The 24,423-nt window shown below is 37.7% G+C and overlaps 2 protein-coding genes across 2 annotated transcripts; both read right to left on the minus strand.

Moving 5' to 3' along the window:
* Positions 1-6,461: 6,461 nt before the first annotated feature.
* LOC103402962 (transcription factor MYB1R1) lies at positions 6,462-9,068 on the minus strand. The gene is made up of 3 exons (XM_008341748.4): positions 8,451-9,068; positions 8,041-8,252; positions 6,462-7,397 (listed from the first exon to the last, which is right to left on the minus strand). The coding sequence occupies exons 1-3, from the start codon at positions 8,728-8,730 to the stop codon at positions 6,903-6,905; spliced, it is 987 nt and encodes a 328-aa protein (XP_008339970.1). The 5' UTR covers positions 8,731-9,068; the 3' UTR covers positions 6,462-6,902.
* A 10,190-nt stretch (positions 9,069-19,258) lies between these two features.
* On the minus strand, positions 19,259-21,873 carry LOC103402959 (glycosyltransferase family 92 protein RCOM_0530710-like). Its single transcript, XM_008341747.4, has one exon. The coding sequence runs from the start codon at positions 21,283-21,285 to the stop codon at positions 19,459-19,461; it is 1,827 nt and encodes a 608-aa protein (XP_008339969.3). The 5' UTR covers positions 21,286-21,873; the 3' UTR covers positions 19,259-19,458.
* Between the last annotated feature and the right edge of the window lie 2,550 nt (positions 21,874-24,423).

The following is a 24,423-nucleotide window of genomic DNA, read 5'->3' on the forward strand; positions in this document are numbered from 1 at the left end:
TTAAGTATAGAAGGCTGCCAACAATTTTCCTATACAATTCTTCATCTGCAGCTTCACTCCCATCACCTTTCCTTAGCTTATCCGTGGGAGGTAAAGGTATTGAGACAGACTTGCAGCTCTTTAAACCAAATCTGTCCAGTAAACTCAGTGCATACTTTTTCTGGTGAATAAAGATACTCCCTTCTTGTTGGATTACTCCAATTCCAAGAAAATGATGCAACAAGCCTAAGTCGGACATCTCATACTTGTTCATCATATCACATTTGAAATCTTCAATCATTTCTAAACAGCTTCCAGTATAAACTATGTCATCCACATATATAGAGACAATCAGAGTTCCCTGTCCATACACATGTTTCACATATAAGGTGGCCTCACTTGGACTCTTGTTAAATCCACTCTGCAGCAAATGAGTATCAATATTGCTGTACCAAGCTCTGGGAGCTTGTTTTAGACCGTACAAGGCCTTTTTTAACTTATATACTTTGTGTTCTTCTCCCTTGACAATATACCCATCTGGCTGATCTGTATACACTTCCTCTTCAAGGATCCCATTCAGGAAAGCAGACTTTACATCTAACTGATACAGTTTCCACCCTTTCTGTGCTGCCAAAGCAATAAGTGTTCTTATAGTGTCCAATCTAGCCACAGGTGCAAACGTCTCATTAAAATCAATTCCGGGCTTTTGAGTGTACCATTTGGCAACTAATCTTGCCTTGTGTTTTTGTACAGTGCCATCCAAATTCAATTTGGTTTTGAAGATCCATTTTACCCCAACAATTGGTTTGTCACTTGGCCTATCAACCAATCTCCAAGTGTCATTCTTCTCAATCATAGTAATCTCCTCATCCATTGCTTTCTTCCAAGCTTCATCTTGAGAAGCTTCAATGTAGTTCTCAGGTTCAATGACACTGAGTCTACACTGAGCAAATACTTCATTCAGATCTCTCCACTTCTTTGGTGTGTTGTCATAAGTTTCTGTGAGTGGAATTTCACTCTCCATATTCACAGTGTTAGGAGCATCATTGTGTACACTGGAAACAAACTCACTTCTTGTATTTGGGCAAGATAAACCAGAGGAACTAATATTAGTTTCTTCACACACACCATTTTCTATCTCAGTTATGCTTATACCCTCATTAGCTTCTGAGAAAGGTACTGAGAAATGCACAGTTTCCATATTCTCCCAATTAAGAGCAGCATCTTCATCAAAAATAACACTCCTTGAGACAATGATCTTGTTGTGTTTCAAATCATACACCCTGTAACCCTTTTCTCTTGTCCCATATCCAACAAATACACCTTTCTGTCCAGTTTCATCCAGTTTCTGTCTTAACTGGGTTGGCACATGAGTGTAGCAAACAGAACAAAAAATTCTCAAGTGTTTTACCCCTGGTTTTCTACCACAGAATTCTTCAAAATGAGTCTTGTTCTCTAGTGCTTTGGTAGGACACCTGTTAAGCAAGTAGACAGCAGTGTGAACTGCTTCACCCCAGAACTTGAGTGGTAATTTTTTTTCATAGAGCATGGTTCTTGCCATCTCAACTATGGTACGATTCTTCCTCTCAGCAATACCATTTTGCTGGGGAGAATAAGCAACAGTGAGTTGCTTTTCAATACCAACATCTTCACAAAATTTTTCAAATTCTAGAGATGTGTACTCTCATCCTCTGTCACTTTTGATTTTTTTCAGTTTGTAACCAGTTTGTAATTCAGTCATGGCCTTGAACATTTTAAAAATTCTGAATACCTCAGATTTGCACTTCAGAAAATAGACCCAACACATTCTGGACTTGTCATCTATGAAGGTGAGAAAATACTTGCTACCTCCAAGTGTCTCACTCATGGGTCCACACACATCTGTGTGTACAAGTTCTAAAGGCAACTTTGCTCTCCATTTCTGTTCTTTGCTAAAAGCCTCTCTGTGAGCCTTTCCAGTAGCACACCCTTCACACACCTGATTGTACTCATTTAGATATGGCAGACCATACACCATACTCCTTTCTTGTAGCATTCTCAGGCTGTCATAGTTTAGGTGCCCAAATCTTCTGTGCTATTTCCATGTGTTACCTTCAGTGGTAGCAATATTTGCTACAATATGATCCACATGATTAAACATTAGCGGAAAGCATCTATTTCCCTTCATTTTCACAGTGGCTATATGATCTTGCAGTTCACGATCTCCAAATATGCAGGCCATGAAATCACCAAACAACAACCAATAGCCATGTTCAACCATTTGTCCTACACTGAGAAGGTTTTCATCCAAACCAGGTACAATCATTACTTCTGGTATGAACCGAGTGCCTCTTTTGGTCTCCACAATCAGTGTGCCTTTGCCAACTGAGTCAACCAATTCCCCTGTGCCCATTTTCACCTTACACCTTATACTTCTGTCAATGTTGATCAGCAATGATTCAGTACTGGTCATGTGGTTACTGCAACCACTGTCCAGATACCAAACTCCACTATTTTCTTGCACAGAGGCCTTATGACAGGCATAGAACATCATTGCATTATCTTGAACATGATTCAAATAATTTGCAGTATGATTTTTCTTTGGCTGGTGACAATCTCTCACTACATGCCCAAATCTGTTGCAGTTATGACACTTAGGTTTTCCTTTGAACCAACACTCTCCATGATGAGCCTTATCACAGATCTTGCACTTTTGTTTAACACCCTCAGTGATCTCACCTTGTCTCTCAGGTTGTCGAGTGTTGTTTTCCCACTTCCTAGACATAGACTTCCAATTCTTCTTTCCCTTACTGTGATTTCCCTGTGTGAGTGGCCTATTCTGTGCTTTAGGTACAAGACCCATAGTGGAGAAAGCATGCTCTGTGCTTGTAATTTCATCAAAATGTCTACTCAATCTGAGTTCATAACTCTTAAGAGATCCTACCACTTCTTGCACAGTCACAGTATTCAAATCAGAAGTTCTTTCAATCACAACACAGATTGGATCATATTTACTGGACAAACTAATCAAAACCTTTTGAACTTCTCTTTGATGAGTGAGGTTCTCACCATAAGATTTCATTTGATTAATTAATTCAAATAGTCTAGTAAGATAGACAGATAGAGATTCATTCTCCTTCATTCTCATATACTCAAATTCACGACGTAAACTTTGAAGTTTAACGGATCTTGCCTGTTCATCGCCGCGAAACTCCTCCTGGAGTAGATCCCAGGCACCCTTTGAGGTCTCTTGATTCACGATTCGAGGGAAGATCTCCTTCGAGACAGCACTCTGAATAATGCCCAGTGCCTTAGCATCTTTCATGAGCTGATCTTCCATGTGTGCGTCCAACTCGTCATCATCTCCTTCATCATCATCCGATGAGGATGAATCTTCCTCGTCTTTCTCCTTCTTTGTTTTCTTCTTTTCTCCTTTCTTCTTCGATTCTGGAATAGCAATCCCTTTGTCAACCAATTTCCATATCCCATACGATTTGAAAATGGTGACCATTCTCACTTTCCAGAACTCGAACTCCGTTCCATCAAAAACAGGAGCTCGTAAATCACTGCTTCCAGATCCAGCCATTTAGCTTGAGTCGGAATGAAATTGAGAGATTTCACGTTGGATTCTCTCACACAGTTTCTCAGAAAATTTAAAGAAAAAAGGAATTTTAGATCCTTACAGCACAAAACACATGAGAATTTCTTTCCAGCCAGAATATAATAAAATTGAAGTATTTGCACAGTAGTGAAGTCCTTACTAATCTGCTCATCATCCAGTTAGTTTCAGCTGCAGGAACCCCACAGAACAGAATAACTTGACTTAATTTCCTTCCTTTTTGGTTTCTTTTGTTTGCTCAAATTCGGGAAGCCATGAAACACAAGGGTAGTAGTACCACTAGTCGCAAGAACAAATCTCTGTGTGAAAAGTCAATGATTTTGGTGGCAAACGTCATTAAACTTTCATCTCTTTCTCTTGGCAATATCCATCTTGCAACAACCATGACCAGGCCTCCGCCAAATCCCGCAGAAGCGCCTGCTAAAGTTACCAAAGTAGACGTCCCAGATCCTCAAAGTCCCAGAAGCCCGCAGAAAAGGTTGCGGGAACCGGAAAATGAATCAAAGCCGTTCTCCTTCGTGATGCAGTTACCAAGCACAGATCAGAATACTAGTACTACTATTGCTGCTACTTCAACTACAAGTACTCAGTCATCGGACGCTTGTAAGAATAGTAAGAGCGAAGCAGGCAGCGATGTTGATGGGAGAGCTGAAGCTTATATTAAAAGGGTGCATGGCAAGATTCAAAACCAAAACGATCAACCAGCAGTGAACCCTACTCCTAGTACTACTACGGCTGGAATAGTATCTTCCAAACGTCATTCACATGCACGGCCTGCCCCAGCTCCCAAAATATCCAAGCAGCACTTGAATTCTTAAGCATATGTGTGCTTGTTGGTATAATTCCTGGAATAATTAAAGTTCAGAAGTACTTGGAAGAATAATGTTCTCCTGCATAATTTGTTATATATTTCCATCTAGCTTTTTCATGTTTATATATAATATATATGTGTGTGTGTGTGATTCCAATAAGTTGTTTTAATTTGTGAAATTATTTAACGGCTTTGATGTATCTCATAAAACTTCAAAGGTGCGTTTCAGAAAAATATGCAACACTGTTAAATGGTAAGTAGAGATCCTGCAGGTATCTAACAAGTAGCATGCAATTTTATAAGGTTTATTTTTAACTACCCCTGTAACTGGATTTTAATTTCATTTTACTCCTTATAACTCAAAAGTCACTACTTTATTCCCTGAAACTCAAAGTTCGTTTCACTTTGCTCCCTGGAACTCGATTTTGATCTCATTTTGCCCCTTGAAACTTGAAAGTTTCTATATAAAACTCAAAATTCACTCCACGTTGCCTTAGATCTGTTAATTTCTTATGTGAGTTTGATTTGGGTACTTCAGGCTAATCAATCTCTTTTTTTGTTTTTCATCTCTTCAATTTCTTTTAAACTTAACATTCTCTGATTATTGAATGTTAACGCATAATGGAGATTTATAATCAAATTTATTGCACTTTTGGTATAGTCTTATTGGGTGTTAGGTTCCACGTATGTTTTAAGATGTGACCTATAAGTTTCACAAAGAATAAAGAGTCTACAAATCAAAATGGAACGAATTTTGAGTTTCAAGAAATAAAGTGATACTTTTGAGTGACAGGAGGTATACTGAGATCAAAATAAAGTTTTAAGGGGCGTAGATTAAAAATAAGCCTATTTATAACTAATATATTTTAAATCACACCAGTAATTTACCTATTCAGTTACTTCTTAGAGTGGCAAAAATTAGTTCTTAAGATAACTTTCTTATCAACCCAACATACAAATTTCAGGCTTGTATTTCACAAGGCATGTCTTGGGTTCAATTCTTGGCGTTGTGCGATCACACGATGTTAGCCATGTGGAGAATGAAATGCCTTTGTGGGTCTTTCCAGCCCTCTAAAAAGTGAATTGTCATGAGAAAGCTACTTGGTCCCTTTAAAAAAAAAAAATCAACCCAACGTACATATAAAATATGCACATGATGAAATGTATATTGCCTAGCAAAGTGAAGGAATTGTTGTCACTTAGCACTACGATCTAGTGATATTCCTCTTCACTTGTAAGTGAGAAGTCTTAGATTTGATTCTCACCAAAGACGAATTTGAACCACATTGTTGCTAGCTATTGTGAGGCTAAGTTCACCCCTTCCCCTTAATATAGTATCATTTGCTAAAAAAAAAAAATACAGTGAAGGAATTGTTTATTTGGACGAAAAAAAGATTAATGATTGATAGAGAACAACTCCTTACTCATTTTGTCTTGTAAAATAGGGTGGCAACCAACTTTCTTTCAATATCATCGGTGTGTGTTTTGCCACATCAATCAGCATCTTGTGCTAGTGCACACTATATATACAACACTGCTTTTCTTGAAAAATAATGCTATTCAGATAGAAGAATATTATAACAATCAGTTGGCTAATTGAAGTTTTAATATGAATATTAAAAATTTTGTATTTGATGAGTGTCATATTTGGATTAGACCAGCTCTCATAAATGATTCTAGAGTCTCTCGTACTCGTGTTGTGACCATTACTGTTTTGTAGTTTGTTTTTTGAGCTGTACTCCCCACTCTTTTTTTAATACAATTGATTGATTTGAGAGATTATACTTAATATACCAATGATCTATGATCACATAAGAAAGTGCAAGGAAATCGTCCACCATTCGAACCTGATTTGAGTATTCGTTATGCGCACTAGTTCATTGATTCAATTCTATATGATTGGACATGAAAAAGATTTCAAGACGTATGTTTTAAATAAAAGGAAGAAGAAAAATAAACCAAACAAATTCCATATGATACAATACGTGTACTCTTCACTTTTTTATTTGGTAGAAATCAAGAGACGAAAAACACGTTTATTTATTTTTAGCTTAAATCAAAATGATTCCTGTATTTTATTCTATCAATCAATTTGGTACTATATTTTTAAGTTGCAAAGGGTCCAGCCAGAGGACCAAATAACAGTGCGCACCTGGTGCTCTATTAACATTCCAGCCCAATAGGTACCAAATAAAAATCAATCACAAGAATCCCCACCACTGCGAGAAGACTGAAACCGACATATCACCTATCTTGTCCTAAATCTATATAAATTAAACCCAACCATCCTGTACAAAATAAGCAAATTAATCACCTAATCAACTAACTACATAAACGCTAATCACCCTTTTGCCCCTAATTAGTCACACTGGTCGATCTAATCTCGGGCCCACCAAATAATTAATTTCCGTTTGCCACCATACTGCTTTAGCTAGCTAGTGCTACATTGCCGGCCCTATTATAACACACACGTACGACATACATCGACGTCAAATTGTTCAATATTACATTTAATTAAGCAACGCTAATGACACTATCAGAGCCGCTAGACATGGCCTGAAACGCAGACGAATGCGACGGGGTCGTGGGCGATTGCTCCTCGGACGGAGTCGTAGAGAGCTTCAGAGACAATGGCAGTGGATCCCTGGTGGGTGACGATGAGTACGTCTTGTTCAAGTTAAGACCGGCCATTTTAGAAGGAGGGACGACCGGAGGATGAAGTGGGATCGGACGGATGAGCTCAGTAGTTGTTTGTGCGACTTTTGTCTGGCTCTGCTGCTGCATGTCTTCTAATGACTTCATGTTTAATCCTAGTGATGTCAGCTTACTTTCTGTCGGTGAGCCTTCACCCGGCAGGGCTGCCGGAGAAAAAGCAACCGGGAAAGTCGAAACTGGAAACCCTCCAAGAAAATTGCAACCCAAATTAGACTCTGGCTGTGGTGGGAATGGCAATACTGGTACAACTGTTGGTGAGGATTCGCCTAGATCTTCTTCCATCAATGAATTCAACTGCACATATTTAAAGTACACAATTAATATAATCCATGGCTTTTTTAACAAGACGATATTATAGATTATACTAATCTACTAAAAAGAAAGTAATCGGACTTGGGCGCAAGAAAATGCCGTGTAAAATCGTTTGCTCATAACTCATGATTAACAATGACATATTTAAACGTAGAAAAGTTGCTACAATGTCAAGTTGATTTTAGTTATAATGTCAAACAATAAATCTGAACCTTAAATTTAGTGATTTGTGTAATCTATAAATTTTAAATTTTAAATGATAAGTAGAATGGTGAAGATTGCCACCGCTTGAGGACGGTGAGTAAATATGCGCCAAAAGACAAATCAAACTCATGGAAATAACAATAGGCATGAACTAAAATTAAGGCAATTAATTATGATAGATTTGCACCGCTGGTGCTTATGTTTTGTGTTACCAGTGGGGACTATGTAGGGATTTATTATGTTTGTTTGTTGTGCTTTTCTCTCTCCAGATCAAGATTTGGTCCACGAAAAAATGCACCCTGGCACCCTTCCCTTAACTTTATTCAACTTTTAATGAAATATCGTTATCGATTCGGATTAAAGAAAAAACTAAGGAAATTAATATATAATTAACTATGATTAAAATATCGATAGCACATACAGGGGTATCGGTGGTGATGTCGAAAAGACTAGATCTGCGGCGTCGACGGTTATGGTTGTTGCGCCGGAGAAAGTACTTCTGAGCATGACTCGCCACCTGAGTCGGCGTACGAGTCTTCACGAAGTTCCTAGAAATCCCCCTCCAATCTCCTTTCCCTACTTTCTGTAAGCCCACCAAGAACAGCTTGTGCTCCTCCTCCGTCCACGCAACACCTTCCCATATCAAAAACCAACCAATCCAACAATTAGTCAAGTGAAAAATAATTAATCCAAATAAATGAACAAATTAATATAATTAAACTCCAGATTAGATCAGCAAGACGCTTGCGCATGAGATTTCTAAGTTTGATTTCTCGTTCTAATAAAGAAATAAAAAAAATAAAAAAAGGTCCACGAGTACGTACTACATACCTCTCTTGCGCTCGCGGCGGTGTCCAGAGGCGTGGACGACGTCGTCAGAAGCATAACCGGCGTCGGCGTTTGAGTCGGCCTGCAGATGCTGCTCATACTGGGACAAGTTGTTCATGCTGGCGCTCTTTCTGAACGCGTTTGCCTCCGTGACTCTAACGCCAAAAAGCATGATACCATTCTCGGCAGAGGCGGTCGCGCCACCACCGACTCCGCCGCTGGCATCCGTGCAAGTGCGGGAGTTGTGGCCGTTGTTCCCACACTGAGAGCACGTGCGAGACATGATCTTCTCCGGCGACTCACACGTTGTTGTGGGTGTAGGTGATGGTGGTATTTCAACAAGGCATGCAAGGAAAGAAAGGAAGAAAAAGGTGATAGTCTTGGGAAAAGACAGGAATTGGTTTGTCTAATGAAAGAGAAAAATGAGGGCTGCTGTGGCTCATATATAGTTGCGGATGTAATTAATAACCCTGCGTTTTGCGTATATTTTAGGGTTTCTGTGTACGAACATGGACCGTGGAATTAAAATCGGACGGTTCATGTTTAGGGTTCCACGGATTGTTAAAATTCGAATCAGGGCCGTTCAGTATGGGGATACTTGTCGTCGATACAACCAAGCCTCTGTGCCATAGTAATGTCCACAGTAGGCTAATAACCTGGATGAGATTTATGTGTACCATCTGTTGGATTAAAATTTAAATGTATCTACACCGTTCGTTATGTAGCGGATGTCTTTACTTGTTTGGATTGGTTGGTGGTAGGGTTTTTGCCAAATTATTTATTTCGTTTCGTGCATATTGCCTTTTGAGATTGGACACTAATGATTAGTAGCTAATTAATAAGTAAGTTAATTCTCCACTTTTTATATTGTTAATTTTTTATAACAAGAACAGTGGTTCCAACTTGAAACTTATTTTAATTTTTAAAATTGAATTGAAAAATCACAAAACTAATAATTTTAATTATTACTATGTTGATATATAGTTTGTTGTCATATAATATGTTGCACTGTATAGGATTTATGTTTCTTTTTTAGAACAGAAATAAATTATATTTTTTTATAAGAAAAATTATATCAGTTATATAAAAATTTTCATAAGTTGTATCCACTTAAAATATCATCCCATTCTCTAAGTGTAAATATGAAATCCTATGTGTTCTTAAATGAAATCCTGTGTATTCTTAATATATATTTTTTAGTTGACAGGTTAATTAATCTGTGAGCTATAGTTTTTATATATTATCCTAGCTACAACAAGTATTATTGTTAATTAAGACCACTGTAGAAAATTATTTGCTTAAAATAATTCAACATTTAAAAGAAAAATTATTATTAGCATTTCAAAAATCTCATTTAGCACTTCAAACTTTCTATAATTAGAAATAAAAATACACTTGTGAGAAGTGTAGAATGAGATTTTTAAAGTGTTAATAGCAGTTCTCTAAAAAAACTAATATATGGAAAAAAGCGATGGTGGAGGGCCAAAGTGATTTCTGCACCGTCGACTGGGCATATTCGATGAGTCTTTGAGAAAGACATCGTTGTCTCAATGCCTTCACGTTATTCAGATCGTCCATTGGATATCAGCCATGGGGGTGGATATTGGTGGTGGGATGGGATGTGGTTGTGGATGATAAGTAAGGCCTGGACCCCATCCATCACCTTTCACTACAAAACTTCTATCTTTAACCTCAACCTTTGTATGTGGCTCTCCACCCCCTTGGTGGTGGTGGACGGATGCCCTTTTGCTTTCCTTTTTTTATTTTTTATTTTTTATTTTTTTACCATCACTTTCTCCCTCTTTTTATTTTCGTTTTCTCCTGATTTTCTATTGGTGAGTGAGACCCGCAAAGTATACAAAAGATTTGTCCACCGTAAGCTCTCATACCCAACCATGTGAGACCACGTAAGTAATAGCATGTACAACATGGAAAAGTTTTTCAAGAAAATTGTAGCAGTAGTTCCTCAACTTTAATTCAATGAAATAATAATTCCTCAACTAAAAATTTCTGGCCATTGGTCCCTCAACTAAAAATTCACAACCATTGATCTCTTAACTCATCAAAACATGCAGTTATGATATTTTTTCGTCAACTATGTTAGAACTTTCGTAAAAATAAGTCATATGCTACGCACGTGAGGTTGAATTAAGTAGGAAAGGATCTCTCAACTTTAACTTAATTGAAGTAATGGTTCATCAACGTTAACCCAATCGTATAAATGATCATTCAAACATGACTCATTTTGACGAAGTTGACGAAAAGGATCATAGCTACACGTTTTGATGACTTAAGAGAACAATTATCATGAATTTTTAATTAAGGGATCATTGGTTCAATTGGATTAAAATTAAGAAACCATTTCTTCAATTTTCTCAAGTTTTTCAGTCTGTCTATATTGTAACAATTTCAAGTTATATTACTAAATTTCTATAAATCAATATGTTCATTAATATCATAACTTAACTCAATTACATATCAATTATTTCAGTCAAGGGGATTAATAATATCACTTGTCAATACGTCAAACACGAAATTTCTCCAAATCATGGGAGATTGTGAGTGTGCGGTGAATGGGCTTTGTTCAAAGCAGAAAGGCCATAGGCCATGTCATTTTATGGATGCGCTGTCTCTTTGGAAGCACGTGTTCCTAATTTGTTACGCTGCTTTCAAAGCATTTGATTCGTTTCATCTTTTTATCTACGTTTACTTTTCTTATTAGGTGTGTTCTCTGTTCTGTCTGCATCTTGTTTTCTTCGGCAATTTGTCTGTAGTCACATGCATGTGTGCGTTGTTAAGCGTAGTAACTTTCTTATTCTTCGGCGGCTACAAGTGTAACTTTCTTATTCTTCGACACCCAGTTCCGTCAACTGTTAATTACATATTGCGATTTTTGTGCTTAGCTTTGTCTTTAGTTATTCGGTTTCTCCAAACTAATAACCAGACTGGGTTGATCAATTGAACCCTAGGTCGTCACTAAAAACATTAAAAACATGCATATTATATTTGTATAAAATAGTTGCGTTAAAATTTACTTTTAAATAACTTATAATATGAATAGAAAAACGAACTTAACCGCTATATAATATATATAATCAAGCTTTTCTGACGTATTGCACAACCATTTAAGACCATCTCCAACCGAATGGTCTACAGGGTCAGAGGGTCAAAATAGCCTGAAAACCGTCTCCAACCGAGGGCTAAGCCAGAGAGCTCGTGAGCCCCACAGAATCTGAAAGGGCCAAAGGACTGGCTAAAAATTCCAGCAATCTTGTCAGATATAAGTTATAACTGTAACATCCCACATCGCCTAGGAGAGTGATCCTTAAATGTATATTCTCATCCCTACCTAGCACGAGGCCTTTTTGGAGCTCATTGGCTTTGGGTTTCGTAGGAACTCCGAAGTTAAGCGAGAGGGGGGCCAGAGCACTCCCAGGATGGATGACCCACTAGGAATTTGCTCGTGAGTTCCCAGAAACAAAACCGTGAGGGAATGATAAGCCCAAAGCGGACAATATCATGCTACGGTGATGGAACGGGCCCGTGATGTGGTGGACCCGGGCCCGGGATGAGACAAATGGTATCAGAGCCAATCCCTGACCGGAAGTGTGCCGACGAGGACGTTGGGCCCATAGGGGGGTGGATTGTAACATCCCACATTGCCCAGGGAAGTGATTCTTAAATGTATATTCTCATCCATACCTAGCACGAGGCCTTTTGGGAGCTCACTGGCTTCGGGTTCTGTAGAAACTCCAAAGTTAAGTGATAAATGGGCTAGAGCACTCCCAGGACAAGTGACCCACTAGGAAGTTGCTCATGAGTTCTCATAAACAAAATCGTGAGGGAATGGTAAGCCCAAAGCGGACAATATCGTGTTACGGTGGTGGAACGGGCTCGGGATGTGGTGGACCTGGGCCCGGGATGTGACAATAATTGACATGAATATATTTAATATAAATTTATTCCTGTCAGCTGTATCCGACATGAATGCTTAAACATAAATTTGAATCCAACGGCTAGTTGACTAGTTACCATTGGATTCAATTTGTTTTGGTTTTTGTTTTTTGGGCCTTTTTTATTTGAATTCTTAAAAATTCTAATTTTTTTTTCCTATAAATACCTAAACCATTCATTCACCATTTCTCACAAAATTTTCAGCATTCCTACACCATTTTAATTTATCGTTTTTAAATATAAGTTGTAGTTTTTAAATTTAAATAATAAATTATGTTTGGCCATATGACCCTCGGTTGGAGACGGTTTTTTGTGACAGGGCTAAAACGAGCCATATGACCATCGGTTGGAGATGGAGGTAAATATAGCTATGTACTGTTTATTAAAATATTAATATATTAGAGAGCCATAATGCTAAAACGAGTCATCTGGACAATCCTCGGTTGAAGATGACATTCAACAATTTTAATTAGAAGAAAGCTATTAAAATATTGAAACCAAATTAATTGGAAAAGCAAAAGAAAGAAGATAAAGAATTATAATCTCCTACTGTCCAATCTGTTGACTCCAGTATGCAGACATAAGATAATTGTGTTCACACGATGATAGACCGTGTTCTCACGCATATCACATGATAGAATTAAAATAGGTAGCATTGAGCGGTGGTATTGGATATTCCAACATTTAGAAACATACGAAAGCCTCTAATTTTGTGTGTGACAACTCCATGTCTTTTATATTGATTAACACATGTTTATAAAATTAATTTTTTCCATTCTGTTGTTATAAACTTAACACATATTCATCAATAATAAAAGTGGTCATACACAAAATAAGTGTAAAAGATTTAAACTCTCCTAAATCAAAATCAACTAGCTATCAGCATACCTATTTTTTATTTTTCATATACACTTCTTAATTTCAACTGTGAGATCGAATGCAGAAGAAGCCATTTGAATTATGGTACCAAGTGTGAGACTAAAATTGGATACTGATGAAATAACTAAACAAGCGAGACACATAATTGTACTGGTGTAGCCCGTAGGGCAAGCAATGGTCATTATCAAACAAAGACAAGGTCATCTCATATCCACGTTGAGATAAGTTTTCTGACTTGGATTGGACATTCAATCGATTGATTGGTATCATCTTTCGATAGGACGACATGTCTTGAGATTGGGTAACAATGGCATCGGATAAATTGTTTTCTAGAGCCACCCTGGATCAACCGCAGTGATCGATGTCTCCAACCTAACGTTGGATTTGGATCATCGGTCAACACATCTTTTTTTATTTCTTTTTAACTTGTTTTCCCAGGTAATTTAATTGAAAGTGAATGTTAATTAAACTAGACCATATCCTCTTCTCGATCGCTTATGAACGTGTGAAAATTTCCGTCGTTCAGTTTTGTATGCGTGAGGATTTCTGATTGGTAGTTAAAGAATAAATTAAAAGAAAAATTAACGAAAAATTTAAAAAAATTTATTTTTTAATAAAAAATCATTTTTAAATGTATAGTAAATAATACTAGGGAAATATATAAATATGGTTTTTCGTTAAAAGTGAACAGTACCAGAAGTGTTTTATTAAAACTCTCTAAATTAAAAGATATGTTACAATTAGTTATTTATGAGCGTGTGATGATTTTTTGTCGATCATCTTTACACGTGTGAGAATTTATATCACTTAATTTTCTCATCACGTATCTAATTTACATTGACACAATATCTTCTGAAAACATCCTTCGATAACAAAATATTGCTCCACGTATCGGTGAACTGGACAATCAATATAGATATTTCCATTAGAATAGATATTTAAAATTTTGAATACATGAGCATGATCAATGAAAGGTGAATTAGTATCGCAAATATCCATAACAAATTACAGAAAGCTCTACAAATCCAATGGCAACGGGGCAGTGGCACACAAATTTAATACTTTGATGTTGACTTGTCTACCCTAGTATCTTAACGATAAGGAAACCCTAATCATACAAAACTACCAAGCTTATTTAGAGTTTAATTTCCTTAATTAACTGTTAATTAATTACATGCATTATCATTGCATTCGTTGTTGCCGTTCATTTCAATAAACAGTTGTGCAGCTATAGCTTAATTATCAGAAAAAAAGAAAAAAAAAACAAGAGCAATACTAGTGTACGGACGGGCATGGTTTGATACTTGATGTCGAGCACAGCCTGCAACTGTCGGAAGGTATTAGTTATTTAGTATAGCCAAGGATTAAACGTTTTTTGCCCCTAATATTAGGTTCGCTTTAGTTTTCTCTTTATATAATTAGTTTTAATAAATCAGTGACAATGTAGTTCTATGAATTATGTAATCATCTATAAAATATAGTATTTCTTTCATTTTAATTAGTGAAATAATATTCGTAGTTTCATACTATTTTTCTTTAGCTATCATGTCGGATTTATGGAAATAACGTAATGTATAAAATGAGTAATTTATCAACAGGAACAACCTTTTTGTCTTCAAGAGTGCCGACCTAGTAGATATTAAAATTTGACCATAAACGTGTTGATCATATTGCAGGGGGAAGTCTATGGCTCTGATTGTAACAGCTGTGCGAGGATATGTTAATACGGGGATGTACCTCCATCAGTATGCATGTGCTACACTACACCCAATGCTGCAAGATAACAAACCATGCGTTTATTTGAAGAGTGATGATATTTAGAGTGTAGTAAGTAGAGATGTAGAAGAAATGCATTACAAAACGAACTCTAAAAACCTAGAAGGAGAAAAAAACACTATTAAAAAGTTGGTTTTATTTCAGCGTTTTGTAATTATTAATTTTTTTTTTCTTCCTCTCCTTCCTACTGCCCTTCTTCATCTTTTATTATCTCCAACTTTCCTATATCACAAACATGAAAATGGAAAACTAAAAATAATTATGAAATATGAAATATATTGTAACTTTTTCCCAAGAGGTAATATCTAGCTTAGTCCGGTAAAATGGCTACAACTAATGGCCTCGTTTGTTAAGTGATATACAAGTTTGGATTTTGGAATGGATAAGAGACTCAAGATATGTTGAAAGAAGATATGAAAATATTGTGACCGAGAGGCAGGAGAATGATTATTCAAGAAGAAAACTTATTCATTCTAATCTTCTTTAAAATGGTATTCTTCGACCCAAACAAGAAGTATGACTTGAATTTAGAGGGTTTTCATTTCCAATTCAATCCTTTGACAAGGAAATGGGGTCAACTATGGGCCCAGTCCGAGCCCAAAAAAGTTAGTGTGGTTTAGTTATAGTCCAAGTCCAAAAAAAGTTGTTAAGTGAAAGTTGTTAATTGTTAGATTCTAAGTCCTAGTCAGCAAAAGTCATAAATCTCATCGATGTGCAAACCACAAGGGACTGAGGGGGAGGATTTAGATCCCCTCGTTGGAGATTCCGGGAATCAATGCACCATAACCGTTCATCAAAGATCGTGTGGTCACAATTTTATTTTATTTTACATTTTTCTTGCAAAACAAGGTTATTTTACTTTAAAAAAATATAAAAAGGATTTAATTGTAGCAGCACGATCTTTGATGAACGGTTGTGGCGCATTGATCCCCAGGATCTCCAGTGAGGGGATTCGGAGATGATCTAAATCTTGAGGGGGAAAAGGATCCTCGCCCGATCCTTTTCTTGAAGATCTTAAGGATCTCGTGATCGTGACCGTTCATCGTATATCGTGCGGTTAGTTTTCGTTAGGTACTATTTATATTTTATTTTAAATTTTAAATTTTGAAATGATTTCTGATCGCATGATGTATAATAAATGATCATATTCACAAAATTCCTAGGATCCTTAGAAAAAAGATCCGGCGAGGATCCTTTTCCGGACCGAGAGAGCGTGGAACTGAACTCAGCTAAACGACAGGCCGTTTCCAATCAAGGGCAAAAATACCAAATACCAAGCCACGTCACCTATCCCACAGAAGCGGGAACCTTGCTCCGCAGTCCAATTCCACGGACTCCAAAATGCCCTATCCGACGTCGTCTCGTCCCTGCTTTCCCGCGCACCATTAGGGCTCAGACACGCGTTACAGAGGCCCAAAGCCCAAGAGAAATTGGGTCTCCAACAACGACGCCGCTGCTCGGAGCTTGCCGATATACGCAGGGGGCGCCTTCCTCCTGGTCGTCCTCTTTAACCGCACCGTTTCGGACATCGCTCTCGTCGCCGACGCCAGCAGGTAAGCATATCGCTCTCTGCTTAATTACAACCACTGCCACTTCAATGCAATTCTCAGGATTTTGAAGCTTCATTTCTCAGTTATTATTTAGGCATTTTGATTAATGAGCTTAATTAGTGGTTAATTAATTATGTTTAATTTGTAGTGCACAGTCTAAGCTGATTTATTGACGTTGGGATTGGCCGTGACCAACATATTAGCTAAAATCTATATCTAAGGTGAGAAGTTGAGCTGATCGATCCCATATTTGGAAATGAATTAGGGCTAATATTTTTAGGGTTTACTTTCAGGTGAATCGGGAAGGTGTCGAATGCGAGCAGATGTGTTGGAATCTCCCTAAGACTCTACTATCTGAGTTATTGTGGTAAGACGTGTTACATAGCAATGTTGGTCAAATATCTGTTGCTAGAGAATGTTTACCCTTTTCGTCATCGTCCGCAGTTCATGTGTTTTCAAGTCGTAGTGTGGAATTCTGTTTGATAGAGCTGAAACGAAAACCTTGATGTTAAGTAAGAGAGGGGGGAAATGTAGGTTATTTGTAGCGATTGGCGGATTAAAAGATCGGTACTTTGCTAATCTTAGTATGGCTGGTTAGTTGTTGTGTATCACAGGCTTTCTTTTCTCACAAAAGAAAAAGGTTTGTGAGAGGTAAATCTATCAAATTTCAGCACAAACTAGTCATGCCCAACCGCGCGATGTATCTCTCTTTATATTGCAGCTGACCTATTTAAACTTGTTAAAGAGATAGAGATAATCGCTCTTTCTGATAATAGGCTGGACCGAGTGAATCTCTAGCTATATGTGTGGTTGTATAAATAGAACAAGTCCCTGCTTCCACATGTACACTCTTTCGACATCTAAAACCCTATTCACTTAGAGAGGAGCATTGTTGAGTGTTGGAAGCAGAAGACTACTTGTGTTGATTCTTCAATGGTGATACGTCCAGGTGAGTTGTTATACCAGATTGCATGTTTTTATACATTAGTTGTTGTGAATCTGATATTCAAATGGTAATCCTGGTGTTGTGTTGGTTTTCTACATTGCTGTAGTTCATATATTTGTATGCTGCTTGCATTTTCATTCTTAGGTTCCTCAAGCAACAGCTTTATCGTAGCAGAGGATGAAGGATAACGGTTATTGGGATCATATTCCCGTGCATTCCAATTCTGTTGCGATACCAGATCTACAATGTTGCTGTCCTGAAATATATAATGTATGCAGAGTCTCTTTCTTTCTTGTATTATCAGTCAGTTATCATTGACAGTGCATTTAGAACAGATTCTTCGGAGCTGCTTGCTGGGAAATTCTATACGAAAGCGTGAAGAAGCTGAAGTCAACCCAAGTACCGATGACACTTTCCGTCGACGTCATCAACGACCATGATTCCCCTCTTCTCTCCACGGTCGATAAAGGCACTGCTCTATACTCTTTCGTCAACTCCCCTCCTCATCGGTATGTTTATCTTCCCAGTCTGTTTGAACTGCGGTTTCCATTTTCATGCATCATTGTTCGAAATTTCATCCCAAGCTTCCAGATTTTGATGTTAAATCCCACTTGTTTGACAATAAAAGCAAAAATACTAATTCAAATCCAAAAGTAATACAAGAATATGTGTTGTTGCTGGTCGGTGGATTTTGGGTTCTAGTATTAGTGTTTTTATATAGAGTAAATTGTAGTAATGGTCCCTCAACTTTAATCAAATTGGAGCAATGGTCCCTTAACTAAAAATCCATTACCATTGGTCCCTCAACTTATCAAAATGTGTGGCAATAGTCATTTTCATCAATTTTGTCAAAATAAGTTATGTTGGAATAACCATTTATATAATTAGGATCCCTCAACTCATCAAATTGTGTGATTATGGTCATTTTCGTCAACTATGTCAAATTTTTTGTCAAAACGAGTTATGTTTGAAGGACCATTGCTATAATTGGATTAAAGTTAAGGGACCACTTCTCCAGTTGAATTAAAGTTGAGGGATCAATGATAATGAATTTTTAGTTAAAGGACCATAGCTGCGCGTTTTGATGAGTTGAGGGACCAATGGTAGTTGATTTTTAGTTGAAGGATCATTGTTCCAATTGAGTTAAAGTTAAGGAACCATAGCTACAATTTACTCTTTTATCTAAAGCTAGAAGTCATAAATGGTGAATCATTTATAATTTTAAAAATACTCCTCTCTAATTAGGATTTTAAAATAAAACAATTTAATTTCAAAAAAAATCCAAATTAACAGAATAAAACTACCCGCGTCAAAGGCAAATTTAGTAGTTTAGCAGGAGAAATTTTTTATTGTGACAGGAACACGGATGGTACATCCTGTGTTTTTATGTAAGTGATGAGAAATTTTATTTTTTAAGTTATTAACTTTTTAACACACATATCTCATCATTTGTATAGTGACAAGTGGTGTACCACTCAGTATGCCGGTCACACTGTTTAGTAGAGAGATTTTATTAATTAAGTGTATAAAGACAATAATTGAGTTCAAATAAGATTTCTCTTAATAAAATCAATTGGTTGAATCGTAGTATCTTTCCCGCCTATTCAATTTGTTTTACACTCTACGAATTTAATGTTACCTCCAATTTCTTTTCCTTTAAATAATTTAAATCACATGAAAACACATAATAAAATGACAAAAAAAGAGAGGAAAATATCCATACTCCATTTTATTTGACTGAGAAAAATGAATTTGTATGCAAGCCAAGAAAAAATTCATTTGATATTGTCACAAAATTTACACGGTAAGACTCTTGTAATTAATTCGATTCTGTGTAGAACATGTGTAAACAAAAAAAAAGAATAATTAGATTAAAAAAAATGAAAAAATGGCTGCTGTGTGTGATTTACTGTGCAGAAGTGCGAGACTTCTTCTCCCATGGCAGCAACCTAGTTACAGGATCAACGAAGTACCCCAGAACAAAGTCCTTCAGCCCGGTGTCCCAAACCTCACAGAACCTCAGCCGCCAATTGGACGGCTCAACCGCCTCCGTCCCCAGCCCCGGCGCCCTATCTTTCGACCCCTTATTCTGATCCTCCTGCCAGTCAACCACGTAGGTCGCCACCCTCCTGAAAAACTTGGCCCTGAAAGTCTCCCACACCTGGTACTTATAGTGGTTGATCACCGCGATTCCCTCCGGCACATTGACGTGCCTGTATCCCTCTCTCAGCCTGAAATGGTGCACCACATTGAGCAGAGTTACGTCGAGCAGCTCCGTCCGCACGATCGACTTGTGTCGCTCGGGACTCTGCAGCCGGCAAGTGTACCCCACCGTGACTCCCTGCGACGGGTGCGAGCTCAGCCCTGATGGCCCGAAGCTGCGGCAATCGGTTCTAATTTCAGCAACGGTGGCTGAATTTGAAAAATTCGAAACCAGTTTTCGCAGAGAGTTCTCCCCTGGAACACTGAAGTCTCCTCCGTGGCGGCGGAACGCGCGCGGGAAGTAGAAGAACTCGTCCACGTCAAAGAATCCGACCCAATTGCACTCGTCTTTTGCTTTCAAGGCGCAGTGGGAAAAGCCTGCTTCTTGGGTTTTGATCCACGGCCAGCTCTGTCTGCTGACATTGTAGTTCTGCCAATCGAGCTCCCGAACGACGTCTTCAATTCCGTCGTCGCTGTTGTTGTCGTAGATGAACCACCGCTCGACGCCGAGCCACGAGTGATACATAATCCACTCCCTAATCGCCGGTGCTTGGTTCCACAGCATTGTGCAAACACAAAGCTCGTGCTTCTTCGGATTGGATTGGACTGGATTGGATTTGGAACTGTGAATTGTGGCCACGGAAGGCAGAGTGACGTGGACTGGAGCTCTGGGGTGGCTGGTGTTGTACCCGACTGTGACTCGGATTCCGTGGGGGTTGTTACGGATAGTCCGGGGGAGGGGGCACCGGACGACTTCTTGAGCGGCGGTGACGGCTTCGGTGGAGAGCACAGAGACGCCGTGGTTTTCGTCTCTGTCCAAAATCCCCAACTCGAAATAACATCTTAGCCAGGTCGGATCCGTTATCTTGTGAGGTCGGAGTTTCAGCCCCTTAACGAACACAACCGCCGTGTCTCCGTCAATAACCGCCTTGTAAACCACCTTGTCCCATGGAGAAGCCGTGCCGTTAGTCCCAGCCGTCGAGTCGTAACTGCCGTGTCGTCGCAAATCAATGGCTGTGGAGAAACTGAGCGGCGGCAGCGGACACCGGACAATGGACCGGAACTCATCGTAGTCGTTGGTGGATAAAACCGGTCGAACAGCAAAATCCAGGTGCTTATTCTTTTCTTTACCTTCAAGAATGTCGTCACCCGAACCGTTGAACTGCTTGTGGTAAACGCACTCCAACTGGTCGTCTTGGCGGAACCGATTGGGCGCAATGAGAAGCACGTGATCGGGAAACAAGATTCGATCTTGGACTCGAAACGACGGCTGCGATTCTTTGCCGTGGGCGGCGAAGGACTGGAGTATCGAGTTGCTGGCGGTGGAGGAGAGGAGGGAGAGGGTGGTGGAGGAGGTGTTGAGTACTGGCCGAAACGACGCCGGGCGGAAGTGGTCGGATAATACGCACAGAAAGAAGATAAAGAACGAGAAGCAGAGAAAGATGGGTCGCCTCAGAGACAAGTACTGCTTCGCCTGTAAGTAGGACCGCACCATGCGCTTCCCCTTGCGGCGCTGCTCTGGCAACTCCATAGTTGCCAAAAGTGGAAACTGAGAAAAAAGCCCAAAAAAGTTGGCGAATAATTACTAGGTATTGCAGATCTGCTACTCCCGACAAGTGTGTTTTATGGAGTTTGTGAACTTTCGGGGGTTTGAGAGAGAGAGAGAGAGAGAGAGGGTGGTGGTGGTGGTGGTGGAGGATTAAGAAGTATGATTAGTTAAAGCTGTCGACGTTGATTAGTTAAGGGATTTTTGGCAGGAAGAAGACCGAAATAATTGAGATTTGAGGTGGACGCTTTAGGGGGAGGTGGATATGAATATTGTATTGTAATTTGTAATTATATGGCGTGAGGTAGAAGACAGGCATGCATGAAGGTTGCTCAGAAACTACATATTTCATTCATCTTTTTGTTGTTACTTGTTTACTGCTCTCCATCTCCACATGAACAGTGGGACGATGATTGACTATGTCGGATATACGTATAAGTTAGGCGACTCCTTTGGTAGCACTCAGTTTCCTTTTTTGTTAATACAAGATTTTGAGTTTAAATTTCATGAATGAGAACGGCTGATCGAAAGTAGAAAATGTTGATTTTATATTAATCAAAAAGAGAAATGTTAGCGATATTTTTTTGGGAGTTTTAACGAAAAACCCGTAGTACTGTTCATTTTAATGAAAAACCACATTTTTACATTAAAAAGTCAAATTTGGTATTATTCACTTTACCCTTTATTTTGTCCTTATCGTTAAAACTTAAAGTTTTTAAGTTATTTTCATTAGTTTTCCTTACTTTTTACCATTTGTTTCAACCACTTGAATTTTTTCTAGGGGTGTGCTATTCACACATTTTTTTTACTTTTCCCACATTCCTTGTTAATTTGTGTCCTTTGATCTTCTTCAATTCATCCGATTCAACGACTGAAAATTAAAAGGGTGTGAGAGAAGTAAAAATGAGTGTGTGGATATCACATCCCTTTTTTCTATTTGATTTTGCCCATGAACAAACTAAAGTATGAAAATCATTACCTAAAAAAAATATTTTACTCAATTGAAACTAACCACATATGTATTTCATTCTTCGCCATCTTATATTTATGACACAATTTCTGTATTAATATTATAAAATATTGTGCCAAATATATAAAGTGGCGAAGAGTTCATATAGAATCTCACTTTGAGATGGACGATAACCATCTAAATAAATCATAGTATCTAGTGATTTAGATCACTGAATTTAGAATCACATGTCCAAATAAAAGCTCGTTTGAAATTACTTTTAAAATAACTGAAACCAATTTTGATGAAATTGATTTTAGATTTTAAAAGCAATTTTTAGTTCTATTTGGAATAAGTACCAAATAATGTGGCATTCGTCACAATCTTTGTTTTTTCTTATTCTTATTCTTCTATGGTGACAAGTGACAACCGTAAACTTTATTTTGGAAAATTTGACAACCTAAATGGCGTCCACTTGTCACTGACCAATTCATTCCTTTGCTCAAGGATCTATTGGCTCATCCCCGATTGATGTATGATTATTCTATGATTGTTATTTGGCTTTTAACAAAGCAAGTTTTATTTACGGTTTAGTTGCTTTCTCTTCATTGGTGGATTCATGATTTAAATTTTGGAAGGTCCAGTATTAAATGTTCTAATTTATAAAATAGAAACAGACTGCGAAATCTAAAAAAATAAATTCATGCATCCGTCATTGATTTCATCAAATTATTATCGACATAGACATAATGAACAAGCATAACGTTGAAAATAAATCCATTTTTTCTATCGAACAATATCAATATCACATTTGTAACGAATCTAAATGCAAATATGAAATAATACAAAGAGAATCATAGGCAACAAACAAAAAAAAATTCAATCATCAACTAGTTATTTCCACTCCCTTCACTCTGCCTATACGGGACATACTCGTATAAGCATAGCTCAATTTTCTAGCCCTCCTTAATTATTCTGATAAAAACCTACTAACTGTAGCATAAGCGCATGTCAAGAGGGCTAATAACATAAACCTCAAATCTGTTTCTTAACTCGTGATACTTAGGGCTGGTTTGGTATTGCTGTGCTTTGAAAAAAAAAACTGATTCTACTATGCTGTGAGAATAAGCTTATTTTTACTGCTTCACGTTTTCAGTTTTTTTTTTTTTACCCAAAACTGTGAAAATAAGCTGTTTTTAAGTGTTTACCAAACACTTTTTTGAGCTCAACTTTTTTTAATACCCACTTTTTATAAAAACATCTCAGTATCAAACCAGTACTTACAAACAATTGTAGCAGCAAAATGTTTATACACATTGACTTTTAGTGGTATATGCGTTGCCTAAGGAGCTGGTCGACCTTCGTTCCAAAAGAGCATGTATCCTTTTTCTTTATTTCTTTTTTTTGGTTTGGTCAAGACTCAATAGGGAGGGAGGCTTAGCTGGCAAAAGGTTAGGACTTAGGACTTAGGACTTGGAACAAAACCGTGTAAGCAACTGCATAATTCCATGTGCTTCCCACGATAATTCGAACCACCATTCTCACTGTCATTTGATTCATTTCTTGCACCCTAGGAAACATATATTCTCTACAAAGTAAAAGCTTCTTTTTTTCCAAATATGTTATTGAGATCGATGTAACTTTTTATTTTGGTATTTTCCCATGAAAATCGATATAAGTTATTCATGAATTTGTCTATTGTAAATCATTGTGGTCTTTTCAGGAAAATTTGTTAATAGTCTTGTTAAGTGGAGGAGTTTGTTTGACAAAAATCACCTAAAAATGTGGTTATGTGGTCGTTTACGTGACAATTTAATGAGGTATTGACAATTTTTTTACAGAATGAGCAAAATGATTTATAATGGACAAACTTTAGGAACCGCGTATGTTGATCTTCATTGTCAGATATCAAAATGAGAAGCTATGATAATCTCATAATTATTTTGAACAAAAAGCCCAAAGTAAAATAGTAAATGCGTCAAATGGCCTGTGAGATAACTTGACCAGTTCTTTTACATCACGGTAATTGCACATTTAACGTCAAATTTATTAGTGATGTATTGACTGTAAGTTAATCTTGATACTATTCACTTTACCCTTTATTTTGTCCTTATCGTTAAAACTCAAAGTTTTCACTTTTTTTTTCATTAATTTTCCTATAAATTTATGGTCAA

The sequence above is a fragment of the Malus domestica genome, chromosome 16 (genome assembly GCF_042453785.1).
Source record: "Malus domestica chromosome 16, GDT2T_hap1".
In the NCBI taxonomy this organism is placed as follows: domain Eukaryota; kingdom Viridiplantae; phylum Streptophyta; class Magnoliopsida; order Rosales; family Rosaceae; genus Malus; species Malus domestica.